At 35.4% G+C, this 27,720-nt stretch overlaps 2 protein-coding genes across 7 annotated transcripts in view; both read right to left on the bottom strand.

The window, feature by feature from the left end:
* Positions 1–27,720, bottom strand: part of Greb1l (GREB1 like retinoic acid receptor coactivator) — a 264,690-nt gene that overhangs the window by 138,124 nt on the left and 98,846 nt on the right. For 5 of the 6 annotated variants that reach the window (XM_046438512.2, XM_046438513.2, XM_046438514.2 and 2 more), the window contains exon 3: positions 1,386–1,495. The exons of the other annotated variant lie outside the window; for it this stretch is intronic. The gene's annotated coding sequence lies outside the window, so the exon portion shown is untranslated. The remainder of the gene's footprint in view (positions 1–1,385; positions 1,496–27,720) is intronic. 6 annotated transcript variants of the gene reach the window in all.
* On the bottom strand, positions 17,747–24,076 carry LOC124088776 (large ribosomal subunit protein eL33-like). The gene is made up of 2 exons (XM_058577091.1): positions 23,995–24,076; positions 17,747–20,819 (listed from the first exon to the last, which is right to left on the bottom strand). The coding sequence occupies exons 1-2, from the start codon at positions 24,074–24,076 to the stop codon at positions 20,383–20,385; spliced, it is 519 nt and encodes a 172-aa protein (XP_058433074.1). The 3' UTR covers positions 17,747–20,382.

The raw sequence follows: 27,720 nt of genomic DNA, 5'->3' as shown, positions 1-27,720 counted from the left end.
GCTCCTAGGAAAGAAAAAAGTGATATTTCAACAGTGCAGAATTCTTCACTGAGACCAGAACATTAAAATGATAAATATTTTGGAAAGTAAAGTACACTTCAAACCCACACTGTTCTTTCGGTCCTATATTGACTCTTACAGTCATTGCCAACATTTGGTAAAGATTATCCTTCCATTAGATAAAAGTGAGCATTCCTTAGATAAATCAGGAGTTTTTGCCATGAGACTCATAAAACCTTTTCACAACACAGATTTTCAAGAGAATCCTTTAAGGTTTTAGGAGGCTGCTCCTTTTACTAAGTAACAAAATACACCCCATGGTGTCTCACTGACCCCACTCAGCTGTCCTTTGACCTCCTCAATTGTTGGAGCCTAACTCCAGGGCCCACAGAATTTGCCTCCCATATCAAAAAGGCTAATGTTGCTTCCTCCCAGCACCTGGTGAAACAAAATGCAACAGTTCTCTCCTTTCTCTTGCCTCCTCCTTTCCCTCTCTGACCATTTTCCAGATGTTCCAGACCCAAATGTTAAGCTAACACTAGGTTTCAGTATCTGCGTGGTCACCATGAAGGAACAAACAGGGACCAGGATGAAGTGGCAATGACCCTCTTGTTCTTTCTGGCCTCAAAAGGATACAGCAGGTCATAAAAGAGGAAAAGATCTTTGGCCTCTCTTGGAAATGCCAGGCTATTTAAGCACATTGTAACTTCCAAAAGGAGAGACACAGTCTTGGATTATGTCCCTTAAGATAGAGAAGAGTTACCTAAAAGAATAACCCTGAATTCTCAGTCCCAAGCAAGTTTTTGATTTTTGTTGACGTAGAAGGAGGGGAAAAAAAAAAAAAAAAGCAGTGTCACTTTTTTCCTTTGCTAAACTAAAAGTCTTATGTAATTCCATATACATCATAATTAGAAAATATACAGATATTTCTCCTTCCTAAATTCCAGTAAAAAATTCTTACAGAATCTTGATAACATACATCTCAGGATAGTGTTATATGAGACAGATATTAAGTATATGTAGTTACTAGGAAGTTTGGGTTTTTCTGTAGAAGCCCAATCTAGAAATTTCTCATTAGAAAATTTGAAATATAAAATCACAACAAAGGGGAAATCAAAAGCTGAATTCTTATTTTCTTAGTTTAGGTATACATGAAATATAGAGGTTGTTGTAGGGGGAAAAACATGGCTACGTTTTGTTGTGGGAGTAGAAAGGCAGAGGAGGAGAAAGGCAAACACAGTGGGGGGGGGAGTAGCAGTTCATAGAAATATCTGCTTAACCAGTTTAAGGACCAAACACATTAGCTTTATTTAAATTCTAAATATTCCTTCCTAAAACAAATTTGATCTTGAAAAATTGATGGGACATAATTAAGTGTACAATACCTTGGTTTGTTTATTAACATTTTTGAATCATGTTCATGATTAAGTTGGACAGTCAACACTTCCAGGGAGCTTGTTGCCTAGAATATAACTTGCTTAGGGCTTTTTTTAACCTGCAAAAATATAAAAACAAAATATATATGTACATATACATACAAACAGTTAATTTCCAAATGCTTTATATTCTATAATTATCTATAATTCCACAAAAATAACAATTAGAAATGAATAAGTATCAAAGTCTTATACAACTCCATATACATCACAACTGGCAAATTTACAGATATTCCTTCTTCCTAAATACTCACCAAATAATCCCTCCTGATTATATGTACTTGAAAATATTTTCTGTTGTTTGTAAGATTCTGCCCCCACTGAACATAAGTTGAATAAGTCTATCTATTTTGTATTTTTGACAAACATTACCATAATTGTAGAATGCCCACAGAATATTTTTATTTTAGGAATGAAATTAGTATAAGGCAATTTTCTTATTCTAAGGCGTTTTGAGTGTTTTATAATCCCTGACATCTGGTCAAAATTAATCTACTCAACTGTCAAAAATGTGAAAACATGGGCTGGGGCTGGGGCTCAGTGGTAGAGTGCTCGCCTAGCATGCATGAGGCACTGGGTTCGATCCTCAGCACCACCTAAAAATAAAATAAAGATATTGTGTCCACCTAAAACTAAAAAATAAATTTAAAAAAGTGAAACATAACATCAATAGAAATTATTTTTCTTTTTGTAATTAATGGTTTAATTTCCAAGAAGAAAGTCTGCAAGAAGAAAAAGACCTACTGTTTCCTACTCTCTTGAGCATTGTTCTTAGAAGATGTTAATTATAATTACATATAGTTGGTTGAAAACTAGTGTGCCTATTATTCTCTTCACTAAATAGATTATGGTCCATATAAACTATTGCATGGAAAATTTGGAAATATAAGAATGAAGTGAAATAAAACTATCTCATTGATTTTTATGTATATTTTAGAAGTATTTCTAGTCCTTTGTTTCTGTGTCTAAAAAGAAAGCAAAAGATTTTTTAAGAATGTACTAATTTTAATGTGAATATTTATAGCACTAAAATATTTAAAGAACTGTTCCCTTATGTTTTCTAAAGAAATGGTATTTGTTTTACTTTCTGATACGCCAACTTGAGAGAAAAGAACCACTAAAAATTCTGGATTAAAAACCTTTACCTTACCTCTCTTACTGTCAGAAGGATGTCTTCACGCAAAAGAATGATTAAAAATGCAGAACCTAGATTTTCAAATTCACATACTTCCCACCCACACACAAGTAGACATCTTTTCTGAGTCAGGAGGAGCCTTGCTACCTACAGGCGAACCCAATATTACCCCATATGGTCAACAAGGTCAAACTGCATTACTGCTAGTGAAAACTATATGACTCCACAAGGACCTTAATGGTTTTTTTTTTAAAGGTCAGTAATCCAATTCCAATAGCTTTGGAGTCTAAAATTGCTAATTTTTGGCCACGTGCTGCACACTTCACCTGCAAGTAATGACATTTTTGTATTTTCTTCTAATTACACTCAAAGCTAAGACCTTTGGCCCTCGGCCACAGACCCCTATTCAGGCTGCACACATTCTCTTAAACGACCTGATCCTTTGTTGTCACTCTTACTCTTTCATCTATTATTTACACCCATAGAGAAGGAAGATACTCTACCATTTGTATAGCTTAAAGCTTCTAATCATCTTAATTTCTTTGCCTTTCAACCTATGGTCTTTTTCATGGACAATGCCAAAAGTTTGACAAAATCATTTTTTTTTCCCAATTGCATCGTCCTCTTTCCCCTTTTTTTATGTCCCAACTAACATCCTTTTCTGTTCCTTGTCATACACAGAAGGGACTTTGTATCAGCCAGGATTTACAAGTTTTGACCTTCACCAACAAAATGAATGCAACACAAATCTCCAATTTGTTCTGATCAATAACACTTATATTTCTTTCCTTGATCAAAGAGTCCATTAAGTGAAATCAGAGGTTACTTGAAATAATTTAAAATCTGGCTCCTGCCTCCTTTAAGCATAAGCATAGAATTTTCAGGATTCCCTTACAAAAATAACAAAAGTCATTCAGAAAAGAGCAAAGATTTTAGTGAAATGACCAAAACTTTTCAAACATATTACTATCTACAATTATTGTTGTTTGCAACGCAGAAAATAAAACAAAAAAAAACTAAAAGTTCAATTTTAATCTAATTTTAAAATATTTTCAAAGACTACTAACCCTTCACACAGCAAAATCTTCATACAAAACATTCTCTATTATTATTGTTATTTCCCAACACTTTTCCCAGACTTAAAAAAAAAAATCTGAACACATTTTACAAATCTGAAGTACAGAATCGTTTACCATGATGCAGATGTCCTCCTCAGATCACGATAGCCACCAAAAGATTCTGACTCCCAAGATGTTTATAAAATGACATCTGATCCATCTTTGCTCTCTTCCTCTATTGCTCAGCTTACTCTTGATTTCTAACAGTGTTTCCTTGTTGTCTGTCCTCTCTGCAGACCCTGAAACCCCTTGTCTTTTCTTATTTTCACCATTTGCTTCAACCAGCAGTTCACTGGAGACCCATCCATCTTGTAATGCCTAAAGTGACAGATGCTCTCAGGAACGACCACACTGCTGAGTGAACAAAAGATAACATCACCTCCAGGAACTCCAGAGAGAAATACAACTGCAACCTTAAGACAGGAGCTGACTTGACAGACATTGGACCATAAACCTCTTCTAAGTGAGAAAGAAAACAATTGCCACACACACAAAAAAAATCTGACACAATCAAAGGCAGAAAAGAGTGATTATTTGTGGATTGCCTTTTCACTCTGTAACTCACTTTCCCCCCCCCCCCAATGCTTTTATATTGGGGCAATTCACTTGCCAAGAGACAAGAAAAGTTCTTGGGAAAAGAAGCCTCTCTTAAGTATCTCTTCTTTTATTCAACAATATCCAAAGTGAAATTCATTCACATGTGTTTCAGGAAATCTAAGACTTGGATTCGGCATTCTTAAACCTGACCCTTCTCGTTTGCATAAAGCAATATCTGGACTTAGAAATGCTGACTCAATGCTACTGCTATGAAAGACACATGCATGCTTTGCAAATTAAAAACAAATTAGAAATTAAAAAGCAATGTGTGGCACAATGTCAACAATATGTGCAGCTCATTAAAAAAACAAAAACAAAAAAACTCACTATTCACCATTCATTCATCAGACAACCTCCAACTTGGGTTAAAAAGACAGTTAACAAGAGGATTCTGGGAAGGACAGATCTCTCTTCTAACAAAGGGAAGGTCATATGAACATCTCCCAGTCACAAACTAATGACAGGGAAGCTGTAGATGCAGGGGACTCTGCCGCATGCCATCTAGGGCTTTGGGTTTTGTTGTTTAGAGCATCTTATTTAAAATTATCATATAGCAGTAGAAAATAAATAGAACTCTAATATTTAGATATTGAAAAGAAAAAAATTCTGTAGAACACAAAAGCAAAAACCAAGCTGGAGGTCAATTAAAAACATTGTGTGATCAATGTCAATTATGGAGATTAACAACCGTTTTTTTTTTTTTTTTTTTTTTTTTACAATAGACATCAAGTGACACAGAAGAAAAGCTCTGTTGCAGGGAAATATGTTATCATTCTTTAAAAGGACACACAATGCAAATATATATGTATGTTATATTCCAAGAGCCGAAATGCTCAAGAAAAGTTCCATCAATAATATTCCTAAGAAGAAATATGAACATTTACGGTGGCACTTGTTTAGTAAAAATATTTTAATTTTTCTTTAAAAGTTTTTCCTTGGAATCAATGACTTCTTCCACCCATTCCCCCCCCCCCTTAAAAAATATATACATATATGTAAAATTTAAAAGACATTTTATCTACTAATTATTGGGGGTGGGTAAAATAAAATTTTCCAACTTGATAAGTCAGCATATCTCTTATTTAAACATTTTTATGTCTCTCCTAGTTCCTCCAACACTTCAGTGTATCTCTACAAATAACACAGTACAATATTTCACAATCTCATAATTTTCCAGTTTTTAAAATTCGCATTTATTTTGTACACATAGAATGTATATGAAAAATAAAATGATGTGTACAATTATATAACTCAATGGAAAAGGTTAACCTTATAGAATGTTCATTTCTTTAAAAAAGAAAATTGTTCTTGATATGGACTTGATCTTTAACTAGAAGACTTCATTTGAACACAAAAACCTAAAATAATGGGTCAAAACTTGATTTCAAAAGTATCACATTTTTCAACATTCTCAAACTTTGGCATTAATACCAAGAGAGAGACATGACCTTGAAATGACAGCTCCATTGCAGAAGGCTCAAAAAAAAAAAAAACAATTAAATTATCTACTTTTAAACACAATAGGATCAATATGCATGCAGGAAAAGTATACCCCTGAGGAAAGTTCTTATTGCCTGACTGATCAAAAACAAAACAAAACTTTTCTTTTTTAAGGGCCCTTTCCAGATCACAGTCAGTGCCAGAAATCCACACAGGAAAAAAATCCATCAAAATGAAGCCCTAAAAGGGTTTACCCTTCACCATCCTATTTGCACTTCAAAACCCTGTTAGTCCTTCAGTTAAACCCTAGGGCTGAACCATTTCAATAATAAGAGAGGTGGCCAGCAGTGATTTATCTCCCATTTGGCTTCTGGACAGAGCTATAATGTCTAGGAAGCTTCCCTTCCCTGACTTAAACCCTCCCCCACGCCTCTACCTTGCGTTGTGCAGCCTGGGATCTGCAATACCTTACAATTAGAATCAAGAACTGTCTGTAACTCAAGATTTGGGCACATTTTCTTGGCAATAATTTCACAAAATAGAATGTTTCTAAGTAATCTGAGCATCACAAATATCAGGTTAAACTGTAGGTTCTTTTTTGTTATAAGTTGAGGCAGAAAAGAAACTTCATAATTGTAGCTTCTGTCTTCTCACGTATGTTAATTGTTATCAGAACTTTTTAAACTTTTCCCCGTTTACACCTTGATATCCTTTGTTTGAACCACATTAGCCAACTTCCTGCAGTGTGACATTCATCTAAATTTAAAACCTTGCTTGCATTGTAAAATGTTTTATCAAATCCAAAAAAGTAGAGTTTTCACAGGTCACAGACTCCTGGGTCAAAAAGACCTAAAATCAGTTATCAGACCACTAAGATTCAACTGATTTATTCTACCCTTGTTATCAAATATGTACTATAACTGTCACCCCTACATACACTTCTCCTCTAGTCAAACACTCGCTGTTCGCTGTTAGCAGTTATTTAAATTAGGTCCCATAAGTTATCAAATGTGAAATATAGTGAAGTTATTTCTTAAAAATAGAGGATATTTTGTTACTAGGTGTTACTTGTCTATTTCATAATTATGTTCACTTGCTTCCTAGGGAAGAGTACAAAAAGTGCATGCATTCTTTTTCCTACCTGTTCATTTTTTCTGTTTGATTTAAATGAGAGGACTTAATTTTTCTAATTGATTCTGATAAGTTTCATCTAAATGCCATATTAAAAACCTGACCAAATGATTCCTATAGTGATCACAATAGTACAACTTGAAGATTTTCAAGCTATTTCACTAATTTATGAATTTAGAGACTCCAAAGATAAGTGTATTTCATTTACTCCTAATAGCAGTTAACAAAATCTTAAGGATAAGACTGATAATCTTAAGTATATGACTGATAATTAAAAATATAAAAAGTGCAAATTTTAGTCAATTGACCATAAAAATCATTTATGTTTTTGAAGTCATTTATCAATTAAAAATTACATTTCATTCATTAAAAAATTCATTCTTATACCTCATGAGCAAATATTTTTCATTTTCAGAAATTTAAATACCACAAACTCTAGAATAACCAATCCTTTTAGCAAATGACTATTACATGCTACCAGATTGATGACTTATATTTGGGATGACATAAAAATTCAAACTATATAAATTAAACTAGGAAAAATAAGCAAATAAAAACCTAAGGGACATGAATTTTTATATTACTGAAGTGAACTTTGGCTTTAATAACATTGAGAAAAATAAATTTCTTAACCTACTGCAGGAAATTAAAAAAAAAAAAGCTTTCCTCAGAGAATCAACAAAAGTAATTGATCCATCACAGAGGAAATATTCAATCTTCATTAAATATTTACTCAGTGCAATAGACTGGTGGTTGCTATTTAGACCCCTCAAAGAAGAAATAGTTCCTGTGTGGTTGGAATCATGTCTTGGGAGAACTGAATGGAGATGAGACAGGTCCTCAAGTCATGACACTACGAAATGACAGAAAACTGGAGACATGTTATGAAATGTATATTACTACTTTGAAATCTGATACCAAGGAAAGTGATACCTAAGGGAATATTAACATTAACAAGATTTGACTGGGTATGCAATTTGATTTCCTATTAATGTAGCACAATAAAATTTTCTCATTTAAGATGTATAGTTGCCAACTCTGATACTCAACCATTGCCTCTCTTTTCTGGGTCTGTTTCCTGATCCATAAAATGAGAAGGGAATTAAAAGTAATACACTTCTAGATTGAAAACAATATGTTGGTCTCTGCAGATAATATGATCTTATATGTGGAAAAACCTAAGACTTCACCAAAAATATTTTACAATAGATTCAGCAAAATTGATATAAAGACTACAAAACTGACACTAAAAAATCAGTAATTCAGTATCATTTATTTCTACACATTAATAATACACTATCAAAAAGAAATGAATAAATCATCCCACATATATTAGCAACAAAATAAAATGAGATATTTAGGAATAAATTGAACCAAGGAAATGAAAGATCTGCACATTATGAACAACAATTAATAAAACTGACTCAAATAAATAAAGACATGCAATGTTCATGAATTGGAACAATTAATATTGTCAAAGTGCCTATATTATTCAAAGTAATCTATAGAACCAATACAATCCCTATCAAAATTCCAATGATATCCTTCACAGAAGTAGAAAAACCAATCCTATAATTTGCATGGAGCCACAAGAGATCCTGAATAGCCAAATTAATCTTCTGCAAAAAAACAAAAAAGTTTGGAGGTGTTAGAAATACCTGACTTCAAAATTGACTGCAAAGCTGTAATAATCCAAACAGCATGGTACTGACATAAAAACAAACACACTGATATAAAAATAAGCCAATGGAACTAAATAGAGAGCTCAGAAATGAATCTATGGGGCTGGAGTTGTAGCTCAGTGGTAGAGTGCTTGCCTAACGTGTGAGGCACTGGGTTTGATTCTCAGGACCACATGTAAATAAATAAACTAAAGGCCCATTGAAAACTTTAAAAAAATCTTTAAAAAAAAGAAATAAATTTATACATTTACCACCAATTGATTTTCAACAAAGATTCCAAGAATACACAATGAAGAAAGGACAGTTTCTTCAATAAATAGTTCTGGGAAAATTGGATATCCCCATGCAACCAATAAAAATAACACGAAATTAGACTTTTATTTCACATCATATACAAAAATCAACTCAAAATGGGTTAAAAACTCAAGTGTATGATCTGAAACTGTGAAACTACTAGAAGAAAACATAGAGGAAAAGTTCCCAGACAATGGTCTGGGCAACAGTTTTTTTGGATATGACTCCAAAAGCATAGGTAACAAAAGCAGAAGTTGGCAAATGGAATTATATTAAACTAAAAAGCCTTTGCACAGCAAATAAACCAATCAAGAGAGTGAAGATACAACCTATAGAATGGGAAAATATTTGTTAAACCATACTTCTTTAATTTTTGGTACCAAGAATTGAACTCAGGGACACTCGACCACTGAGCCACATCCCCGGTCCTATTTTTTATTTTATTTAGAGACAGGGTCTCACTGAGTTGCTTAGCACCTTTCTGTTGCTGAGGCTGGCTTTGAACTCACGATCTTCCTGCCTCAGCCTTTGGGATTACAAGTGTGTGCCACTGTGTCCAGCAAACCATACATTTAATGAGGAATTAACTCACAATATATGAGGATCTGAAAAAAAAGAAAGAAAGAAAGAGAAAGAAAAAATAGCAAGAAAACAATTTGACTAAAAAATGGGCAAAGAAATTGAATAGATATTTCTTAAAAGAAGACATACAAATGACCAACAGGTATGTGAAATGCTCAATATCAATCACTAATCACCAAGGAAATGCAAATTAAAACCACAATGAGATACCACCTCACACCTATTATCAAAAAGGTGAAAGATATCAAGTGTTGAAGAGGATGTGATCAAATTGAACCCTTGCATACTGCTGGTGGGACAGTAAACTAATATAGTCATTATAGGAAACATTATGCAGGTTCCTCAAAAAATTCAAATAAGAACTACTGTATGATCCAGTAGTTCAATCAGTGGTTGTCAGTATCTTCCCTTATCCATAGTTTCACTTTTTGCAGTTCCAGTTACCCACTGTTAACCTCAATCTGAAAATAATTAAATTTTCCTGGGCTGAGGTTGTAGCTCAGTGGTAGAGTGCTTGCCTTGCATGCGTGAGGCCCTGGGTTCGATCCTCAGCACCACATAAAAATAAAATAAAGATGTTGTGTCCATCGAAAACTAAAAAATAAATATTAAAAAAATTCTCTCTCTCTCTCCTCTTTAAAAAAAAATGAGGTGACAGATATGCTAAGTTGCTTGATTGAGCCATTCTACAATGTATACATATTTCAAAACATCACAGTATATACACACACACACACACATATATATATATGGAAACATACATTTTTATATTATATATGTATGTGTGCATATAGATATAGATATATTACCATGGTGGTTATGAAAAAAGGGAAGTGATCACAATCACAGCAACAACCACAAAAATAATACCTAGGAATCATCTCCTTCTCCACAGTGCTCCTGGGGATCAAACCCAGGGCCTTTCACATGCTAGGCTACCAATGAGCTACAATCCTAACCCTGATACCTAAGAATCCTAATGACACATAAACGATAACATTCTTTTTGTATTACCAAACTTCATTAGGTGATTTAAATGAAAATTTGCATACATAGAGAAATATGCTTGGCTAATTAAAGAGAAGTCTAATCATAATAAACTATGTATTTCTCAGACAAAATAATAAACAACACAATTCTAAGGAAAAGATCAGTAGAGCTCTTGTGGAGCTCTACTAAAACATCTCTAATTTCATAAGGAAGATTATAAAAAGACAAGAAAAATATTCTTTATAAAAATGTTATAAGGGGAGGTGAATCAGAACCACATATTAAACCATATTATGAAGAAAGAGTTTTTGGTCATTAAAATCTGCAAGTAAGTGCTGGAGACTGGGTTTAATCTGTGGTGACCAGATGGTCCCTTGTGATTCTCACTTGCTGTAAGCTCCTCCCACATTGATTCAGGACTGACTTATTAGTGAAATGCAAATTAAAAACACAAGAGAGGGCTGGGGATATCGCTCAAGCACCGATAGATTGCTTGCCTCGTATGCACAAGACCTTGGGTTTAATCCTCAGCACCACAAAACAAAAACAACACAAAAAACACAAGAGATATCACTAAACACCTATCAAGATGGCTAACCTAAAACATATTGAGAACTCACAAGACACTAGTGATACTGCCAAGCATGATTAGTAAAATACTCAACGAGACACAATGTGTGATTTCCAAGGTCACAGGAGATACAGCAGTTTCTGCCTTGATCTCTTAGATTACTTGCACTGAGGGAAAGACATGCTATAGGGACTTCAAGCAGCTCCAAGGAAAGGCCTTGGGTACCAACTAAGGCCTCTTCCCAAGAGTTAATGCTAACGTGCCTAAGTGCTCTCCTTAACTCCTCTTGGCACCTTCAGTCACTTCTTTGCATTACACTGCAAATAAAATCTTGTCAATCCTTTGCTAAAAACCTTTTGAGATTTTACCTTGTCCTCAGGATAAAAATTAATATCCCTAGTATGCCTGCCCATTCTCCAGTCTTATCCTGCATTTTTTCTTTCTTAACCCCCTGCTCCAGCAACACTGAAATTCCCTCTGCCCGCAAAAGCACCCACTTCATCTTTTACTTTTGTCCACTAAATTTTTTTCATCTTTAGATTTCAACTCAAGCAAGTTCTGCTCTCAGGGAACCTTGTTCACTTCCTTCTTAACAATAAACTCAATTTTATCCTACATAAAAATCTGTATGAGTAATTTAAGTTTGTCTTCCCTATTAGATTCGAAGCTCCATGAAAGCAGGAACTATGTTTTTTGGGCCAATTACTGAAATCACAGCATCCACTTTGATATTCTTCAACATAGTAGCACTCAAAAATATTCTCTGAATAACTCAGTAATTTATTGTATAGGGCTGGCAAAAAATATGGGAAGCTCATTGATTACAGTCCAAAAAGACTATTAACATTGAGGCATTATAATATGATAAAAAGGACAGATTAGGGCTGGGATTGTGGCTCAGTGGCAGAGCACTTGCCTCCTGCCTGTGAGGCACTGGATTCAAATCCTCAGTACCACAAAAAAATAAATAAATAAAATAAAGGTGTTGTGTACATCTACAACTAAAAATTTTTTTTTACAAAAGGATAAATTATTCATTTAATGATTCTGTAATAATGATCAATAATTTAAAAAGTAACCATTAAGAACACCTAAAATAAATTCCAGAGAGAATAATAGATTAAATTTAAATGTCTATACCCAAATATATTTATATGCCCATCCATATCAATCATATAAAAACTAAGAGGAAATAGAATTAATTATTTATTGCCTGGCATGGTGGCACATATCTGTAATTCCAGCTACTTGGGAGACTGAGGCAGGAGAATCACAAGTTCAAAGCCAGCCTGGGCAACTTAGCAAGACTATCTCAAAGTAAGATAATTTTTAAAAAGGCCTGATGATGCACCTCAGTGGTAGAGCACTTGCCCTAGGTCTAATCCCACACAAAAAAGAATTGTTTTGTACTGATATTTATAATATCCAATATCAATATTTATTGTGCTATCATAGTGAGAGATTAGTTTTCTTAGACTATAATCACAAAGGAGAAGACAGAAAAAACTGAGTAGTAAAAACATAAAGCTTTTTTTGTAATGTTAAACATTGAAAACAAAAAAATTAATAAATGATCAATTAAGAAAAATGTTTCTAATAGAGTTAATGTTTATTATGAATACAATAAAGTAAAACATTAATACCCCCAACCTTGAGAACAACATAATAGTCCAACAACAGAAAAATGGTTAAGCACATATATTAACAGTGATAACTGCTACCCATGTACCTTGTAAACGCTGACTCATTAACACAAATCCAATACTATATGAAGTGTACACAAGTACAATACTATATGAAGTGTATTTTTTGTCGGGGGCAGGGGTACTAGGGGTTGAACTCAGGGGCACTCGACCACTGAGCCATATCCCAGCCCTTTTTTGTATTTTATTTAGAGACGGGGTTTTTTTGTATAGCACTCAGGATTGCTGAGGCTGGCTTTGAACTCCTGATCACCCTGCCTCAGCCTTCAGAGCCACTGGGATTACAGGCATGTACCACCACACCCCACAAGAAGTATATTTTTGACATATAAACATATTCATAATGTATGAAATGGAAAATGTTATAAAAGCAATGTTGTCCCATTTGAAGGAAAAAACATAAAAATAACCGAATAAGATAAAGGAATAAAGATATAAATCACATTATAACGGGTAAAATGATTATGGGATATTTGTTTCCTTTAGGTTTTATCTTTGTTTCCCAAATTTCTACAATGAAGTTGTTTCTTTAAAAATCTAAGCACACTGAAAACTTAGTGAAAACCTATATCTTTATTATTACTAATCTTACTGACTTTGCACATCTGATGTTGTAAAACCCGACTTTCTCCTTTGACAATACCTTTCACGTCAGTAAGTTTATTAGGTAAGTGTACAGTGACAAATACAGTTTATGAATGTTCACATAGTAAAGACTGTAAATAAATATTACAACTTGATTTCACTATGCCTTCATATATCATTTTTACTATCATAAGCTAGTGAATCTTTTAAATTTATGCATAACAGCCTGTTTATGTAGCTTCAGAAGAACTTTCCATGATGATACAGGAAGTAGTCCAGAACTCATAGTCCCTACAATAAAACACAAATTATACACTGTAGTGTTTGAAAACTTTTATTCATTATCTTTCTGTACCTATTTAAGCTGATCTTCATCACACAGATCTTTTGCTATCAACTTGATTTTATTGATCTCCTCCAAAAATTAGCCCACATCCATTTCTGTGCCCTTGTTCAAGTGGTCTATCTCACTCCCTTGCTTGACTTTCAGCCAGTCTTAACCCTTTTCTTACTTTGCTCATTTTAGCTTTCTCCTTATAACTCCACATCATGTAGCATTGTTCTGGGGACATACGGTTGGCACTTCAGAAACAAAAATATCATTAAACTATTTGCAATGTAAAACCTACCTATATTGAATCACTAGGGAAATCGTGTCTCTGTAGCTGTTAAAACTAAATATTTCTATTTTAAATATTTAAAAATTTTCTTCCTTTTAATGTTTTCAGATAGATGATATATTTACCTGATTAAAAACTCTAGAAGTTGAGAGGATTCTGGACATTTCCAAATCCAAACAAAGAAATGACAAATGTCTTAGGTGACAGATATGCCAATTACTCTGCTCTGATTATTACATGTTGCATACTTATATGGAAATGTCACATGGATAATGTCACATGGAACCCCATAAATAGGTATAATTATTATGTGTCAATTAAAAGTATAGATATATTTCAAAAATATAATGAATGAAGTGAGAAAAACATAATTATTCAAAAAATCTAGAAGTAGGAAAGATACTAAAAAGTGTTCCTTTAAACCTTTGTCCTACAATCTCCCCTCACAGGAAACCACTTTTATTATTTTGTTTAAAATATATCCATTATATTTTTATAATATGTATGTATAAGCAAGGACAAAACAGATACACTGTTTTGCACCTTACTTTAAATTAAATTATTTTGGAGGGCTGGGGGTATAACTCAGTGGTAGAGCATTTGCCTAACATGCACAAGGCCCTGGGTTCAATCCCCAGCACCATAAAAAAGAAGAAGGGAAAAAAAGGGAGATCTTTCTATACAAGTGCATGAAGATATTTCTTATTCTGTTTCATGGCTTCAAAGAATCCACTGACATGTATATACCACAATTATTTTAAAGTCATCCCTTAATGATGAACACTTGGTTTCCAATTTTTGTTATTTCTAAAGGTAATATAATAATCAATCCTGCATTAATACACAACAATTCTGCACTTGTTGGTTAAATTTCTTAGAAATGAAATTGCTGAGTCAAAGAAAATATTCAGTTTTAATTTTGTTAAATATCGCCAAACTGCCCTCCATAAGGATTGAAATGATTTTTACTCCCATTAGCAATTTATATATGCCCCAACCTTTATCAATGTAGAATATTATTTATCTTTGGATCTTTGCCAATCTGACAAATGAAAAATGATACCTCAATGTAGTTCTAATATTAATTTCTCTCATGAATGAAATAAAATATTTTTTCAGATATTTAAAAGCCCCTATATTTTTTTTCCTGAAATGGTCATTCTTCATTTTTCTGATTGTTGGTGTCATTATTGATTTATAGGAGCTCTTTATATATTAAGGAATTTTATTTTCTGGCTTCAAGTTGCAACATTTTCCTTAATTTTGCCAGAAGCTTTGACTTTTAAATGTGCTTATGCTGTTCATTGTCATTTTTCTATGCAGTTTTAATATTTATTTATACAGTGGGACTAGGGTCTTGCACATGCCAGACAAGTACTCTACCATTGAGCAACCCAACCCCCAGCTTTTATTTTTATGCAACTAGACTTACAATTTATAACATGTTAAACAGTTGTATAGAAACACAGAACTCACTTTAGCTAAGTTATCTTACATAAAAAATCTATATGAACTAGTATTATATTTCCTAGGGGCCCTAAGAAAGCAATGAAGTAGAATAGAGGGAAAGATATGTGAATTTTTTTTTAAAAAAACTATCTAATAAATAGAATCACCAAAGATTTTTTTTTAATTTAAAAAAGAAATTCTTAAGCTTTGTCAGTTTATTGATTATCTTGTAAGAAGAACAAAACACATTTTCCACCCTGCCCATTCTCTCTTGCTATTAAAAGCGGAAGAAACCCAGACTCTACTCCTCCTATCTCCATACAGTGGAAGAGAAGAACCAAAAAGATGGGTTTGAAGTAGAAGGCAGGAGCCTCAACTTCCACTATCAGCCCTTTCTCTACCTCCTATAAAGGTTCTATCACTTGTGTTTAGTCCACTCCTGAAAAACGTGATTCAAACAGCTGTTTCTTCTTGTCTTTCCTGGTGACCCCTACATCTCCATCATTAACTATAAAATATTTTCTGAGTTTCTGCTCCCAAATTAGAAATGTCTACAGAACATCACTTTTGTGTTCTGCTAGCTCCTCAATTTCAATATGTCAACACAACATGTCCAAAATTTATATGTTCAAAACAAAACTCATTATGATTAGAGCAAAAGTTACCCAGATTCCCTGATTTCATAACTTTATTCATTGATTTACACAGAAACTATGACTATACTAGGAATGATGATAAAGACCATCCCTACTCTCAAAGGGATCCCAGTCTAGAAGTTAGGGCAGATCCCTAAATGAGTAAGTGTCCAACAGAAGTAAGAACAAAGTACTATCAAAGCTCAGAGAATGTAGCAACTCTGGAGAAACGGAGACAACATCTGAGAATCAGACAACATCAGAGAAACAGAAAAGAGGAGATGATTAAAGGAATCAGATCCTAGAGAGGGTAGAAAATTGAGAGAGGAACAAAGATGGACGTCACACATTGATAACAGAACCACAAGACTCAAGCCCTGATGGTAGCCAAGATACTTCAGTGGCCTTTGACATCACCTCCTAACTTTATGAGGGAAAGACAGAAACGTCTAACTTCTAGTCTAGTGTTTCCTGCCATTTGCAGACAAAGGTAATTGGTACAGAAAGAAGGATGTTAGAAGAGTAAGAATAAGCAAAAACTCTTAAAATCATGAAGATATGAAATAGCACAGTATGACTGCAGGCTCTCTTGCATTGCCAGTTAGCACTGAGCTTGTCTTCAGGTGCCCCCGGATGTGCCCGTTCCTTCAGATGACAGAAGTCAGGTGAAAACAGAAAAAAATAATTTCTCTGGAAGTTTCCTCCCAAGCTGGAAAATTATCAGTGTGTTCCACTCTTCTGTTTTTCTCTGAAGGGAGAAGCCATGGGTTGGTTGTTCATTTTGTAAATGCTGCCCCAGAAGAAAATTGGATTGTTGGCTTGAAGGAACAACCATCACCCATGAAAAAGTTTTACTCACCTGCTGTGTTTAGTTTTGAGCTTGCCTGGGCTGCTGTGACGGATTTGGGAGTTCTCCTACAGGCAGAGTGGACTGAATACTGTTCAGTTGGTATCTCTCTAAGGGAATTGGATAGGGGCTTTCTATTTGTAACCTTTCTGATGATACCTGGGTTCTACCTTCACTTTTTATGCCTTAAAAATTTGTATCTTTTTTTTTAAAAAAATCTCTCTCTCTCTCTCTCTCTCTCTCTCTCTCTCTCTCTATATATATATATATATATATATATATATATATATATAAAATTATAAAATTTTATTCTTATACATTTAAGTTGATTTTTGCCTATTGACTATTTAAAATCAAACTTATTGAACATTTGTACTGATTTTTATAATTTACCCGTAGTTTTTTTTATGTATGCAAGCACATGATCTATGTCATTATTGTCTCATTTTAGTCCCCAAAGTAGCATTTTCCTCTTTTTTTAAAAAATATTTATTCTGAAGTTTCAGGTGGAAACAATATCTTTATTTTATATTTATGTGGTGCTGAGGCTCAAACCCAGTGCCTTGTGCATGCTAGGAGAGCACTCTACCACTGAGCCACAACCCCAGCCCCACATTTTCCTCTTTTTATCACTAAATATATTGACCAGAGTTCTTTTATAGATACTCTTTATTAGATGAAGGATGTCCTGCTCGATTCCTAGTGTGATAAAGTGCTTTTTCATAAAGAGATATTAAATTTTTTTTCAAATGCTTACTCTGTATCACTTAAAATAACTATCATTTTTTTAAAAATTTATGTATTATGTAATAATGCTATGTAATCTTAAATAATTTAATGTCAATATAATAAAATGCATTAATTTATAATGTTCAAAAAAAGAAAGAAAGAGCACAGTATGTTCTGAAGATGAGACTCTAACCAACCTGGCATTACTAAGCTCCTGGGTGTGACAAAGGGAAGGGTAGGAAGGGAAGATGGAAATGTATGCACAGGTATTAGGAGTTGAGAGACTCGATCCTATAAATCCAAAGTAGCCATACAAAGGCATTAAGCAAAAGAATGACATGTTCCCATTTCAGCTTTGAAGAGATTCCTTCAATACTAGTCTGGAAGACACTCATAAAGAGCAGATGGGATGCAGGGACAATGTTCATGTACTTTACATAGTAGTCCTGGTGAGAGATCATGGGTGCAGTTACAGCAGGAATACAGAGGACGGGATGAACCCGAGTCATATTTAGGGACTGAATCAGTAGGAGTGACTGATGACATGGAGAAGTGAAGGAAAAACCCGAGTCTCTACCTTGAATTTTGTTTTGTCCATCTCCATCATTAGTGGCTTAATCCAGGCACTCACTATCTCAATTACTGATCCAACAAATAGTAAATATTCACTAAGTGCCTTCTTTGCATCAGGTCCTAAAGACACAAAAGTGAACAAACTGGAAATGGTCTCTGCACTTACAGATCTTAGTTAAGGACTCAAGTTACCAATGCTTCACCTCCTACATCTTATTTAATCCCCAGGAATGTCGTATAAATACTGTTATTGTCTCTATTTTTCAGACAAAATAACTCAGACAAGATTTGCTGAAGATTACATAACTACCTGATAAGTGGTGGTGCCAGGAACTAAAAACAGACCCACCTTACTGCAAACACATGCTTTAAATCACTTGACCATGATAACTCTCATGCAATTATATCCAACATGTTAATAAAGTGAAGCAGGAGGCATCACAATACCAGACCTTAAATTATACTACAGAGCTATAGTAACAAAAACAGCATGGTGTTGGCACCAAAACAGACATGAAGACAAATGAAACAGAATAGAAGACACAGAGACAGACCCACATGAATACAGTCATCTCGTATTAGACAAAGGTGCCAAAAACATAAATTGGAGAAAAGATAGCCTCTTCAACAAACAGTGCTGGGAAAACTGGAAATTCATATATAGTAGAATGAAATTTAAACCCTATCTCTCACAAACAATCTAAGTGAACCTGAGAATTAGACCAGAAACCCTACACCTGCTAAAAAAAATATAGGTCCAACACTCCAACATATCATCACAGGAACTGACTTCCTTAACAAGAATTCTAAAGCATAAGAAGTAAAATCAAAAATCAATAAATGTGATGGCATCAAATTAAAAAGCTTCTTTACAGCAAAGAAAACAATCGAAAGCATAAAGAGAAAGCCTACAGAGTGGGAGAAAATCTTTGCCACCTGTACCTCAGATTGGACATTAATATCCAGAATATACAAAGAACTCAAAAAACAACACCCCCTTCAAAAAATAACCCAATAAATAAATGGGCAAAGAAACTAAACAGACACTTCTCAAAAGAAGAAATATGAACAGTAAACAAATATATGAAAAAATGTTCAACATCGATAGCAATTAGAGAAATTCAAACTAAAACCACATTGAGATTTCATCTTACTGTAGTCAGAATGGCAATTATCAAGAAAACAAGAAACAATGAATGTTGGTGAGGATGTGGGGAAAAGGGTACATTCATACATTGTTGGTAGGACTGTAAATTGGTGCAACCTCTCTGGAAAGCAGTATGGAGATTCCTCAAAAAATTAGGGATGGAATCACCATTTGACCCAGTTATCCCACTACTTGGTATGTATCCAAAGAATTTATATAAATAAGCATACCATAGTAATGCAGCCACATCAGTGTTTATAGCAGCATAATTTACAATAGCTAAGCTACGGAGCCAACCTAAGTACCCTTCAACAGAGAAACAGATAAAGAAAATGTGGTATATACACAATGGAATGTTACTCGGCCATAAAGAATGACTTTATGACATTTGCCAGCAAATGGATGGAACTGGCTACCATCATGCTCAGTGAAATAAGCCAATCCCCCCAAACCAGAAGTCAAATGTTTTCACTGATATGTGGAAACTAACCCACAATAAAGGGGGAGGAAGAATAAAAGTTCAGTGGAGTAGACAATGGGGATTGAAGGGAAGGGAGAGGGAATGGGAAAAGGAAAGACAGTAGAATGAATCTAACATAAACTTTCCTAAGTACATACATGAATATACCACAGTGAATCTCACCCTCGAGTACATCCACAAGAAATTAATTAAAAAAAAAAAAAACTGTGGGTAAATGGCAGAAAGATCAATAGAGGGAAGGGAGCAGGAGGTGAGGAAAGGGAAGGGGAAGGAGAGATCTGGGGTCTAAACTAAACCATGATATATTCCATGCTTTTATTGTTATATCAAAACAGATTCTACTGTTATATATAACTAAATAGAACAAATTTAAAAAAAAAAACTATGACAGACAGTGCACTGACTTGGATTATTGCAGTCTCCTAATTGTATATAATTTCTGCATTCAGCATATACCAGCCAGGGTAGTTTTTAAAAAATGCAAATTGGGGTGTAGGATGGTACCTTCTCTGATTGAGGTGCTTTGAGGAAGAAGGTGAGGTTTTAGATGAAAGGTGAGTCATTTGGTTTTTAGACGTACTGTTTTTTTTTCTTTTCCCCAAGAGCACAAATCCATCTTCATTTATTTTCCATTAGTTTAAATCCTTGAGGAAGACAGCATCACACGGATTCTGTGTCCAATGGCCTTAGCAGGAAGGTTGCTTTGGAATTTGGCCTGAACCATGCCACTGTTTCCACGGGCATGCGTTACCTTCCCCCAGATGACTCTGGTTTTGTTTGGTTTGCCACCAGGAGTCACTGTGTGGTTTTCTGCTTTGCACACATAAGCACATCTCTTGCCCAAGGAGAACTCGGTTTCATCTCTGGCATAAACACCTTCAATTTTTAGAAGAGTAGTGTGCTCCCTTTGGTTCCAAAGACCCTGCTTTATAGCCAGCAAAAAAATGGCTTTGCACCACAGTCTCCCAGCAGGCCTCCACGGGCTCCAAGGTGGCAGAAAGAGGAGACATACTGATTTTGAAATGGCTGTGAAACATCCAAATGGGACACCCAGCAGTAATTTGATAGATGAATCTGAAGTTCAAGGGAGAGCCCTGGTTGGAGATAAAGCACTTCTGGCTTTATCTCCAGGTACTCATTAGTACCTGGGGGCCGGCTAAAATCAAGGCAATTACTAGGATTCTTCAGGGGCTCCTAAGAGGGAGAGGAGCAGCCTGCTGAGATTGGGACAATGGGGTACAGGCTTGAAGAGAGGAGAAGAGATCTGAAGTAAGTGATTAGAGAAAAAGCAGATCTTTGCAAGCACAAAGATATAATTAAGTGGTACTTAGGATTAAGGACAATGAATTTATAGTGACATCAATTTGCAAGGATGAGGGATTTTATCCAATAGCAATCACCAAGAATAGGAATGCTAGCCCAAATTTTAATTTACCAGTTCCTTTTCTTTTTTCCCCCAGCCTGATTTAAAACATTGCCTGTGAGCTCTCAGAGCACCATGAATTTGACCTGTTATTAAACATTCATCCTATATCATCCTATCTAAGTCCATCTTCCCTTTGAACTTTGGAATCCTCCGTTTGTTTGTCATTTTCATTCCCAGCAATTCACATTTGTCTCCTCTCCAGGTTAGACTGTGAACTCTTTGAAAGGAGGAACTGTGGCTTCAACATCTTTGCAAGATCACCCCAGTGCAGGGTTCCACACACAGGGTATCCTCACGAAACACTTGTGGGGTGGGATTGACTTTAATCTGGTATCCTCAACAGAAAAAGAAACCAACTCTCAAGCAGTGATTTTAAGTTTTCAGACATGGAATTAGCAGTCTCTCTTTCAACCGTTCACTCTCTGTTTTACATTAAGAGGTAGTTAGATTAACTCTACCATAGTATATGCCCACTTTTCTTTGGAGCTGGGGCTCTACCGGCAGCTCTATAAATTCTGTGACCATAAATAAGCTACTAAGTATCTCTGGGCCTCTTGAATCCTCACTGGTAAAATTTAAAGGATTGAACCCAATGATTGCTGATGTCCTTTCTTGTTCTAAAATCCAAATAATGGTTACCTATAAACTATATCTGAAACCAAGGCCTTATGACAAACATTGAAAACCTGGCTTCCCTACTGGAAATGGAGAATTCGTTTCTCTGTAAAACTGGATTCTAATCTACAAAGTATATCACTTCTCTAATGAAGACCACATTTAATATTTAGCTACTGGTTTGACTGCTGGTTAAAACATTTTGTCAGATGTAAGTTTGCTTTTCAGTGGTAGGTTTACCCATCCAGTGAAGGAACACCTTAGATTACTTTAGGAGTAAAAAGAAAAGAAAGCAGGAAGAATATGAAATGTGGCTCTCATATGCATCTTGTTAAAAAAAAAAACTCTTTTTTTTTCACATGAGAAACCAGGAGTGTCAGTGACTTAGTCAAAATTAAGGAATGCTAAATATCAAGGATAGTACCAGAATGCAAGCCCCACCCCCTTTTTAAACAACCAAATTGATTGAAAGTTTCCTGAAGGACAAAATCAGATGAAGGTAAAATGCCAACTGGTTGAGTTTAAACAGAGACTCTACTTTATTCTTTCCAGGTTCAAAAATAAACAATCCCAGTGATTAGCATACAGGGCTGGCAGGTGACATTCTGATTCCTAAACAAAAAATATTTATATTTTTGCATCACAGTTAGTACACCAATTGTTTAAATGCAATTAATTGAAAACAAGGAGAACTAACAAATCTAGAGCTCAATTTTCCTCCACTCTTTTGGAAGACATATGGGGAAAAAAAAAAATCCCTGGGGCTCCCTTCATTAGCAGCCAGGGTGGTGAGTCTCATTGTAAACCCACTTATAAAGGCTCATGGCTACCTGCAGAGCCAAGGAGTACAAATCACATTAGTGAAGACACCAGATGACCAAAGGAAGCAGTGAGGGCCCGGTAAAGCTAGTAAACAAAAGGCAGCATTCCAAATGAATGCCATTGCTAGAATCTGCTTTGTAAACTGCCTGGATTTGAGAACCCTAAAGCAGATTAGCTTAAAACAACAAAAGATTCAAATAAGATACAAAGAATTCGTATTGACACATTAAGAAATTGTCCTCATTAGATCATCAGGTGCTTAAGAGTAATTATTTACAAAAATAATTTCATCTAAATTGTGTTTGAGGCAATGAGGCCTAGAATAACAAAAATCTAAGCATAGTTCCTGATGTATCATGTTCATGACCAAAATTCATGAGCCAGACATACTGGCCTTTTTTCATTTTTTATTTTTAAACTTCCTAACATTTTAAAGTCTGTAATGACTTTAAAATGTATTGCCCACATCGTTTTAGCTTTACCAACTCTACTCAAGAGGGCTAGCTTAAGTACAAACTAGAAAAAAACTCAAACTTCTCCAAATGTAATTCTAAGATGTGTAATAGTAGGTGGATCAGCATCCCACCCATTATCAGATGTGGGAACCATCAGTCTGAAGTTTTACCAATGTATTGCACACAGGCAAAAAAAAAAAAATGGTTTAGATAATTTAAATAGTCCCCAAAGCTTAAAAGTCAAAATTTAGGTGTAATAATGAGAACCTTTCCTTGCAATTTTTCTTTTCCAAGAATTAATTTCTCATCATACTTCCTCACTTTCATTTGACTGTAATAATCATCCCTTACAAAGAACAAAAGTAGCTCCATTTTCCCACTTTCCTTTGAAAGGCAAGCCCATTGCTTCTTCAAACTAACAGGGTGACAACAGGGCTTACACTGCCACAACAGTTCACGGCTTGCCTAACCAGCTGGTGTCACCTGGGGCTTTCAGGGCAGGTGAAAATTTGACTTCATTTGTGTTCAAGTGGAAAAACACCGAGAAAGTTCTGTGAGTCTAAACTCCAAAAAGCTCTTTTGGATTCATCGCCCCTATAGGTTTAAAAATGGTAAGTCAATCACATTGGTGGAGAGGGAAAGGGAAGCACGGAGATAAAGGGACTTGTGGCTGAGCCACATTTCAAGTGGATTGCAAATGAGGGGTACAGCCACCCCCTTGCCCATTGCAAACTCACCATGAAAGAAACCCTGACCAGTTCTATGGCCTCTCTGGTCTTCAGTTTTGTCACACAGACAAGTTGCAGAAACCTATCCTATGAAATCTGATGGTTCTTTATTTGCTGACTGCAACATGGAGTGTCTCCTTCCATTTTCTCAACTACTCTTTCTCTCCGCAGGCAAGAGGAGGCAGGGCCAAGAATCACGCAACCTGTGCTGCTCTGAAAGCAGGAAGACAGGTAGTGTGGCAAATCGAGCTCCACTCCTTTATAATCATGTGACTTGAGGCTCATGATCTGTGAAATGAGACTCTCTCCTACCTCAGAGAGAAGGTAATGTACATGAAGCATGCAATAAATGTTGATACCCTTCCCTATAGAGATCCCTATCCATAGAAAGAACAATTCTTTTACACCTTCTAGAGTTTTATTGTTTATATTATCTCAGTTAATCTTTATCAGACAACCATGCTCATAAGTAGCCAAACTGCTACTCAAATGCATATGTCTTACTCTAGAACCAATGTTTATTCTATTTTACTGCTATTTGAAGGGTTATGGTAATGGGACCACAATGATCTCCTATATCATCATGTCCTATGGGGTTGGGGTGGAGAGCATGACTTAAACTGAGAGAGATCCTAAAAACACACAAAGGGGGAAAAATAGATAAACAAACAAACCCATACCGCTTAGTAGGGTAACTGCTAGAGAGGTAAGTCGCATTTGAGGCTTGTCAACAAAGCGTCCACTTCAGAAGGCAATGAGAATGAAAGCGTAAATACGATTACACCATTCTAGGTTCTAGGTCTACATAAGAATGTCATTGTTTTAGGTGGGTCAAAGAAACGCTTATAAAAATAATACACGTACCAAATATTATCTTAGTCTAAGGTTGAGAGAGCTTTCCTAATTGCCTTTGGATGCAACCAACTTCTAAATTAACCAAAAATTTCTAAATAACATCTCCGATCTGCACTGGGAGCTTGGATAACACTTTGCTTCATTCGGGTCCTCACAATAGCATTCGGAGATAAACACGCTAGCACTGATGACACAAGAAAACAGACTCCAAAGGCTGAATGACTTGTTCAAGAAAGTTACTAGTGCTGAGATTCTACCTGCATCCCTTAAACTCTGTATCTTGTGCTCTTCAAACTAAACACAGCGTATTCCCTATGGTCACAGAAAAGATTCTGTGAAATGGTCCAAACTGCAATCAAAATTGTTAGCTAAAAATCAAAGGAGAACTAATTAAGGAAAGGTTGGATAAACTTGAGTTTACTTATACATACTGCAAAAAATACCTACTTAAAAACTTCTGAGGTCAGTCTGCCAAAGATAATTGGTTTAAATATGAAAAAAAAAAAATTGTTATTCCTGGTCTACCAGAGAAGTCAGACTAAAAGAACATAAGATTCCTAGTCTCCTCTTACATAATTCTATAATTCTGACTACTGTTTGTCTTTTCTAGACTTCAAGTTCCCTCTCTCTCTCCCCTTCCTCTACGACCCCCTCCCTCACTCCCTTCCTTTCTTTATTCCTGTGCTAGAGATTGAATCCAGGGCCTCACCCATGCTCTACCACTGAGCTACACCCTCAAATTCCTAATAAGATAAATTTAAAACTTATTCCAGGTGCATGCTCAGCATACACAAGATTCTGGGTTCAATCCCACACATTGGAGGGTGGGGGGAAATCTTAACCCAAAAGGACAATTTTTAATCCACAGATATGATCTTTACTCTCCCTTATAACCTCTCATTCTATCACCTACCTTGAGAAAATCTTTGGTGAAAAGTAATCAAGGTAAGTGGGCTGATGGCATAAGTTGGAAGAAAATTGTTCTTTCTTTTTCTTTTTTCCTTTTTTTTTTTAGTACAAAGTGAAGAAATGCAGGAGAATCCTGGGAAGAAACACCATGGAGATATAGTGATCATAGTTATGGCTGAAGATAACCAACAGACCAGTGAGGTGGAGTGGGTCAGCCCCGTAAGCAGGGTGCCCCGAATGGGCTCTGGTCTGACGGTGGTGGTGATGGCAGGATGATAAAAGGGCTGAATGATAAATCACAAGTTGTAGCGAGGAAGGATAGAACGCATGTTCTCATTTGTCCCAGCAACTGTGCACCACAGATATATCTGACCTGAAGGTAACAAAATAGAAAATCTGGTTGGAATTACTACTGGTTTTTCATGATGAGATCAATGTGGCTGGTGAGACAGCTTTGAAATTCAGAATCATTTAGATCAGCGTTTTTCACAAAATCTGGTTCAAGGACTGCATAAAGAACCTCCTAAAGAATATTTTTACGTAGATTCCTTATCCTCTCTTCCAGAAATTTCTTAGGCAAGGGGTCTAGGGAAGAACTTGGGAATCTGAATTTTTGGATACCCCAGAAATGTTGCAAGATTTAGCAAATAGGTACATTAACCCAAGATGATGCTGTGACCTATGAGTTTTAAAACTATTTATTTGGATTTTTAAAAGAAAGATAAAATTAAAAAAAATATTTATGTATTTTACTGGGAATTGAACCCAGGGTACTTTGACACTGAGCTACATTCCCAGCCTTTTTTATATTTTTTATTTTGAGACAGGGTCTCACTAAGTTGCTTAGGGCCTCACTAAGATGCCATGGCTGGCCTCAAACTTGTAATCCTTCTGCCTCAGTCTCCTGAGTTGCTGGGACTACAGGCATGCACTTACAATGCCCAGTGAGATTATTAAATGGGATGCTTATTTGTAAGGATTAGCCAGACACATCTAAAATAAAGGAGGAAAAAAAGAGAGAAAAAAGAAAAATAACCCTTACTGTCCAACTTTCAGATTGGATAGTTGATTGTTTCAATCTTCTCCTTTGGAAAATGCAAATAAGCCAGTCATGGTGCCTGATAAGCCCCTTGCCATCCTGTGGATCTGTTCACAAAGTGCACAGAGGAATTCCTCAAAGGAGGTCCTAACAGCATGGAAGAGTTAGAAAGACCACTGTGCCCTGATGATAGCAACCTGTTCCTGGGATTATCGTTGTATCCAGCCTTCCCTGAATGACTATAGCATTTGGCCTTTAACTTTCCTCTCAGCAAGGAACAAGTTCATATAAAAAATAATACAAATGATTATCAGTTGACTAAGTTTTAAACTATAAAATCTAAAATTTTGAAACCCTAAGAATAAACAAAAAAATTTCCAATGGTTTTATGGTAAACATCATCCTCACAAAATTATTGGATGAAACATGATTCTTAGCATCCAAAGAAAGAAAAAATTCCTCTAGTCTTTGTATTCCACTTTTCCCCCACAAATGGCTTCTACCAAGCTTTCAGGAATAATGGGATCTTGTTTGCATGAAGGGTCTATGTTCCTAAAGAATACTGTATTCAACTATGTAATGAGAAGCATCTGGTCTGCGGCATTCTGAACTACAGGAGCCTGCAAATGATACCTGACATCCCCATTTATGAAAAAAAAAAAATACACCGAAAAGTTATATTACTGAATACCAATTGCTAAAGCATTTCACTAGAGAAGGGATGCCTAAAAACAGGGATGTTCTGAGAACGTGGTCTAGAGCAGAGAAGGGTGAAATAATAAACAGACATATGGAGAGTCTGCAAAGATAAATTTTGAAAAAAAAAAAAGATAAATTTTGATTACTAGCAGCATCCTGGTGTTCAGTAAATGCCCATGTGCCTCAGAAATCACAGCACTGCTGCCTGTGACATCTGTTGTGAGATGTATATGCCATTAAGGGAAAGGAATTACTATATAAATTGCAAAGTGAGTAACATTAAGTAGAGTGCACACACAGGAATAAGTATAATCTCACTTGATGTAAGTGGGACCCAGTAGAATTTATTTGGTTATTCAAGTTTTCTCACTTCATAATTACCCTGTTGCTTTATTCTAACAGATATGTGGAAGGCTAGGTTGAATGT

The sequence above is a fragment of the Marmota monax genome, unplaced genomic scaffold (assembly GCF_021218885.2).
Source record: "Marmota monax isolate L192 unplaced genomic scaffold, Marmota_monax_Labrador192_F-V1.1 WCK01_AAM20220418_F8-fsc00232, whole genome shotgun sequence".
NCBI lineage: Eukaryota > Metazoa > Chordata > Mammalia > Rodentia > Sciuridae > Marmota > Marmota monax.
The sequence above is the reverse complement of the archived record's forward strand: the minus strand, read 5'-3'. Positions and strand labels throughout refer to the sequence as shown.

Bases quoted from the DNA above. Each gene is read 5' to 3' on its own strand.
- LOC124088776 (XM_058577091.1), bottom strand. From the start codon at position 24,076: ATGAGCCTCAAGTCACATGATTATAAAGGAGTGGAGCTCGATTTGCCA. The intron at 20,820-23,994 runs GTTGCGTGATTC...CTTGAACTTCAG, and splicing joins CTGCTTTCAGAGCAGCACAG to ATTCATCTATCAAATTACTG.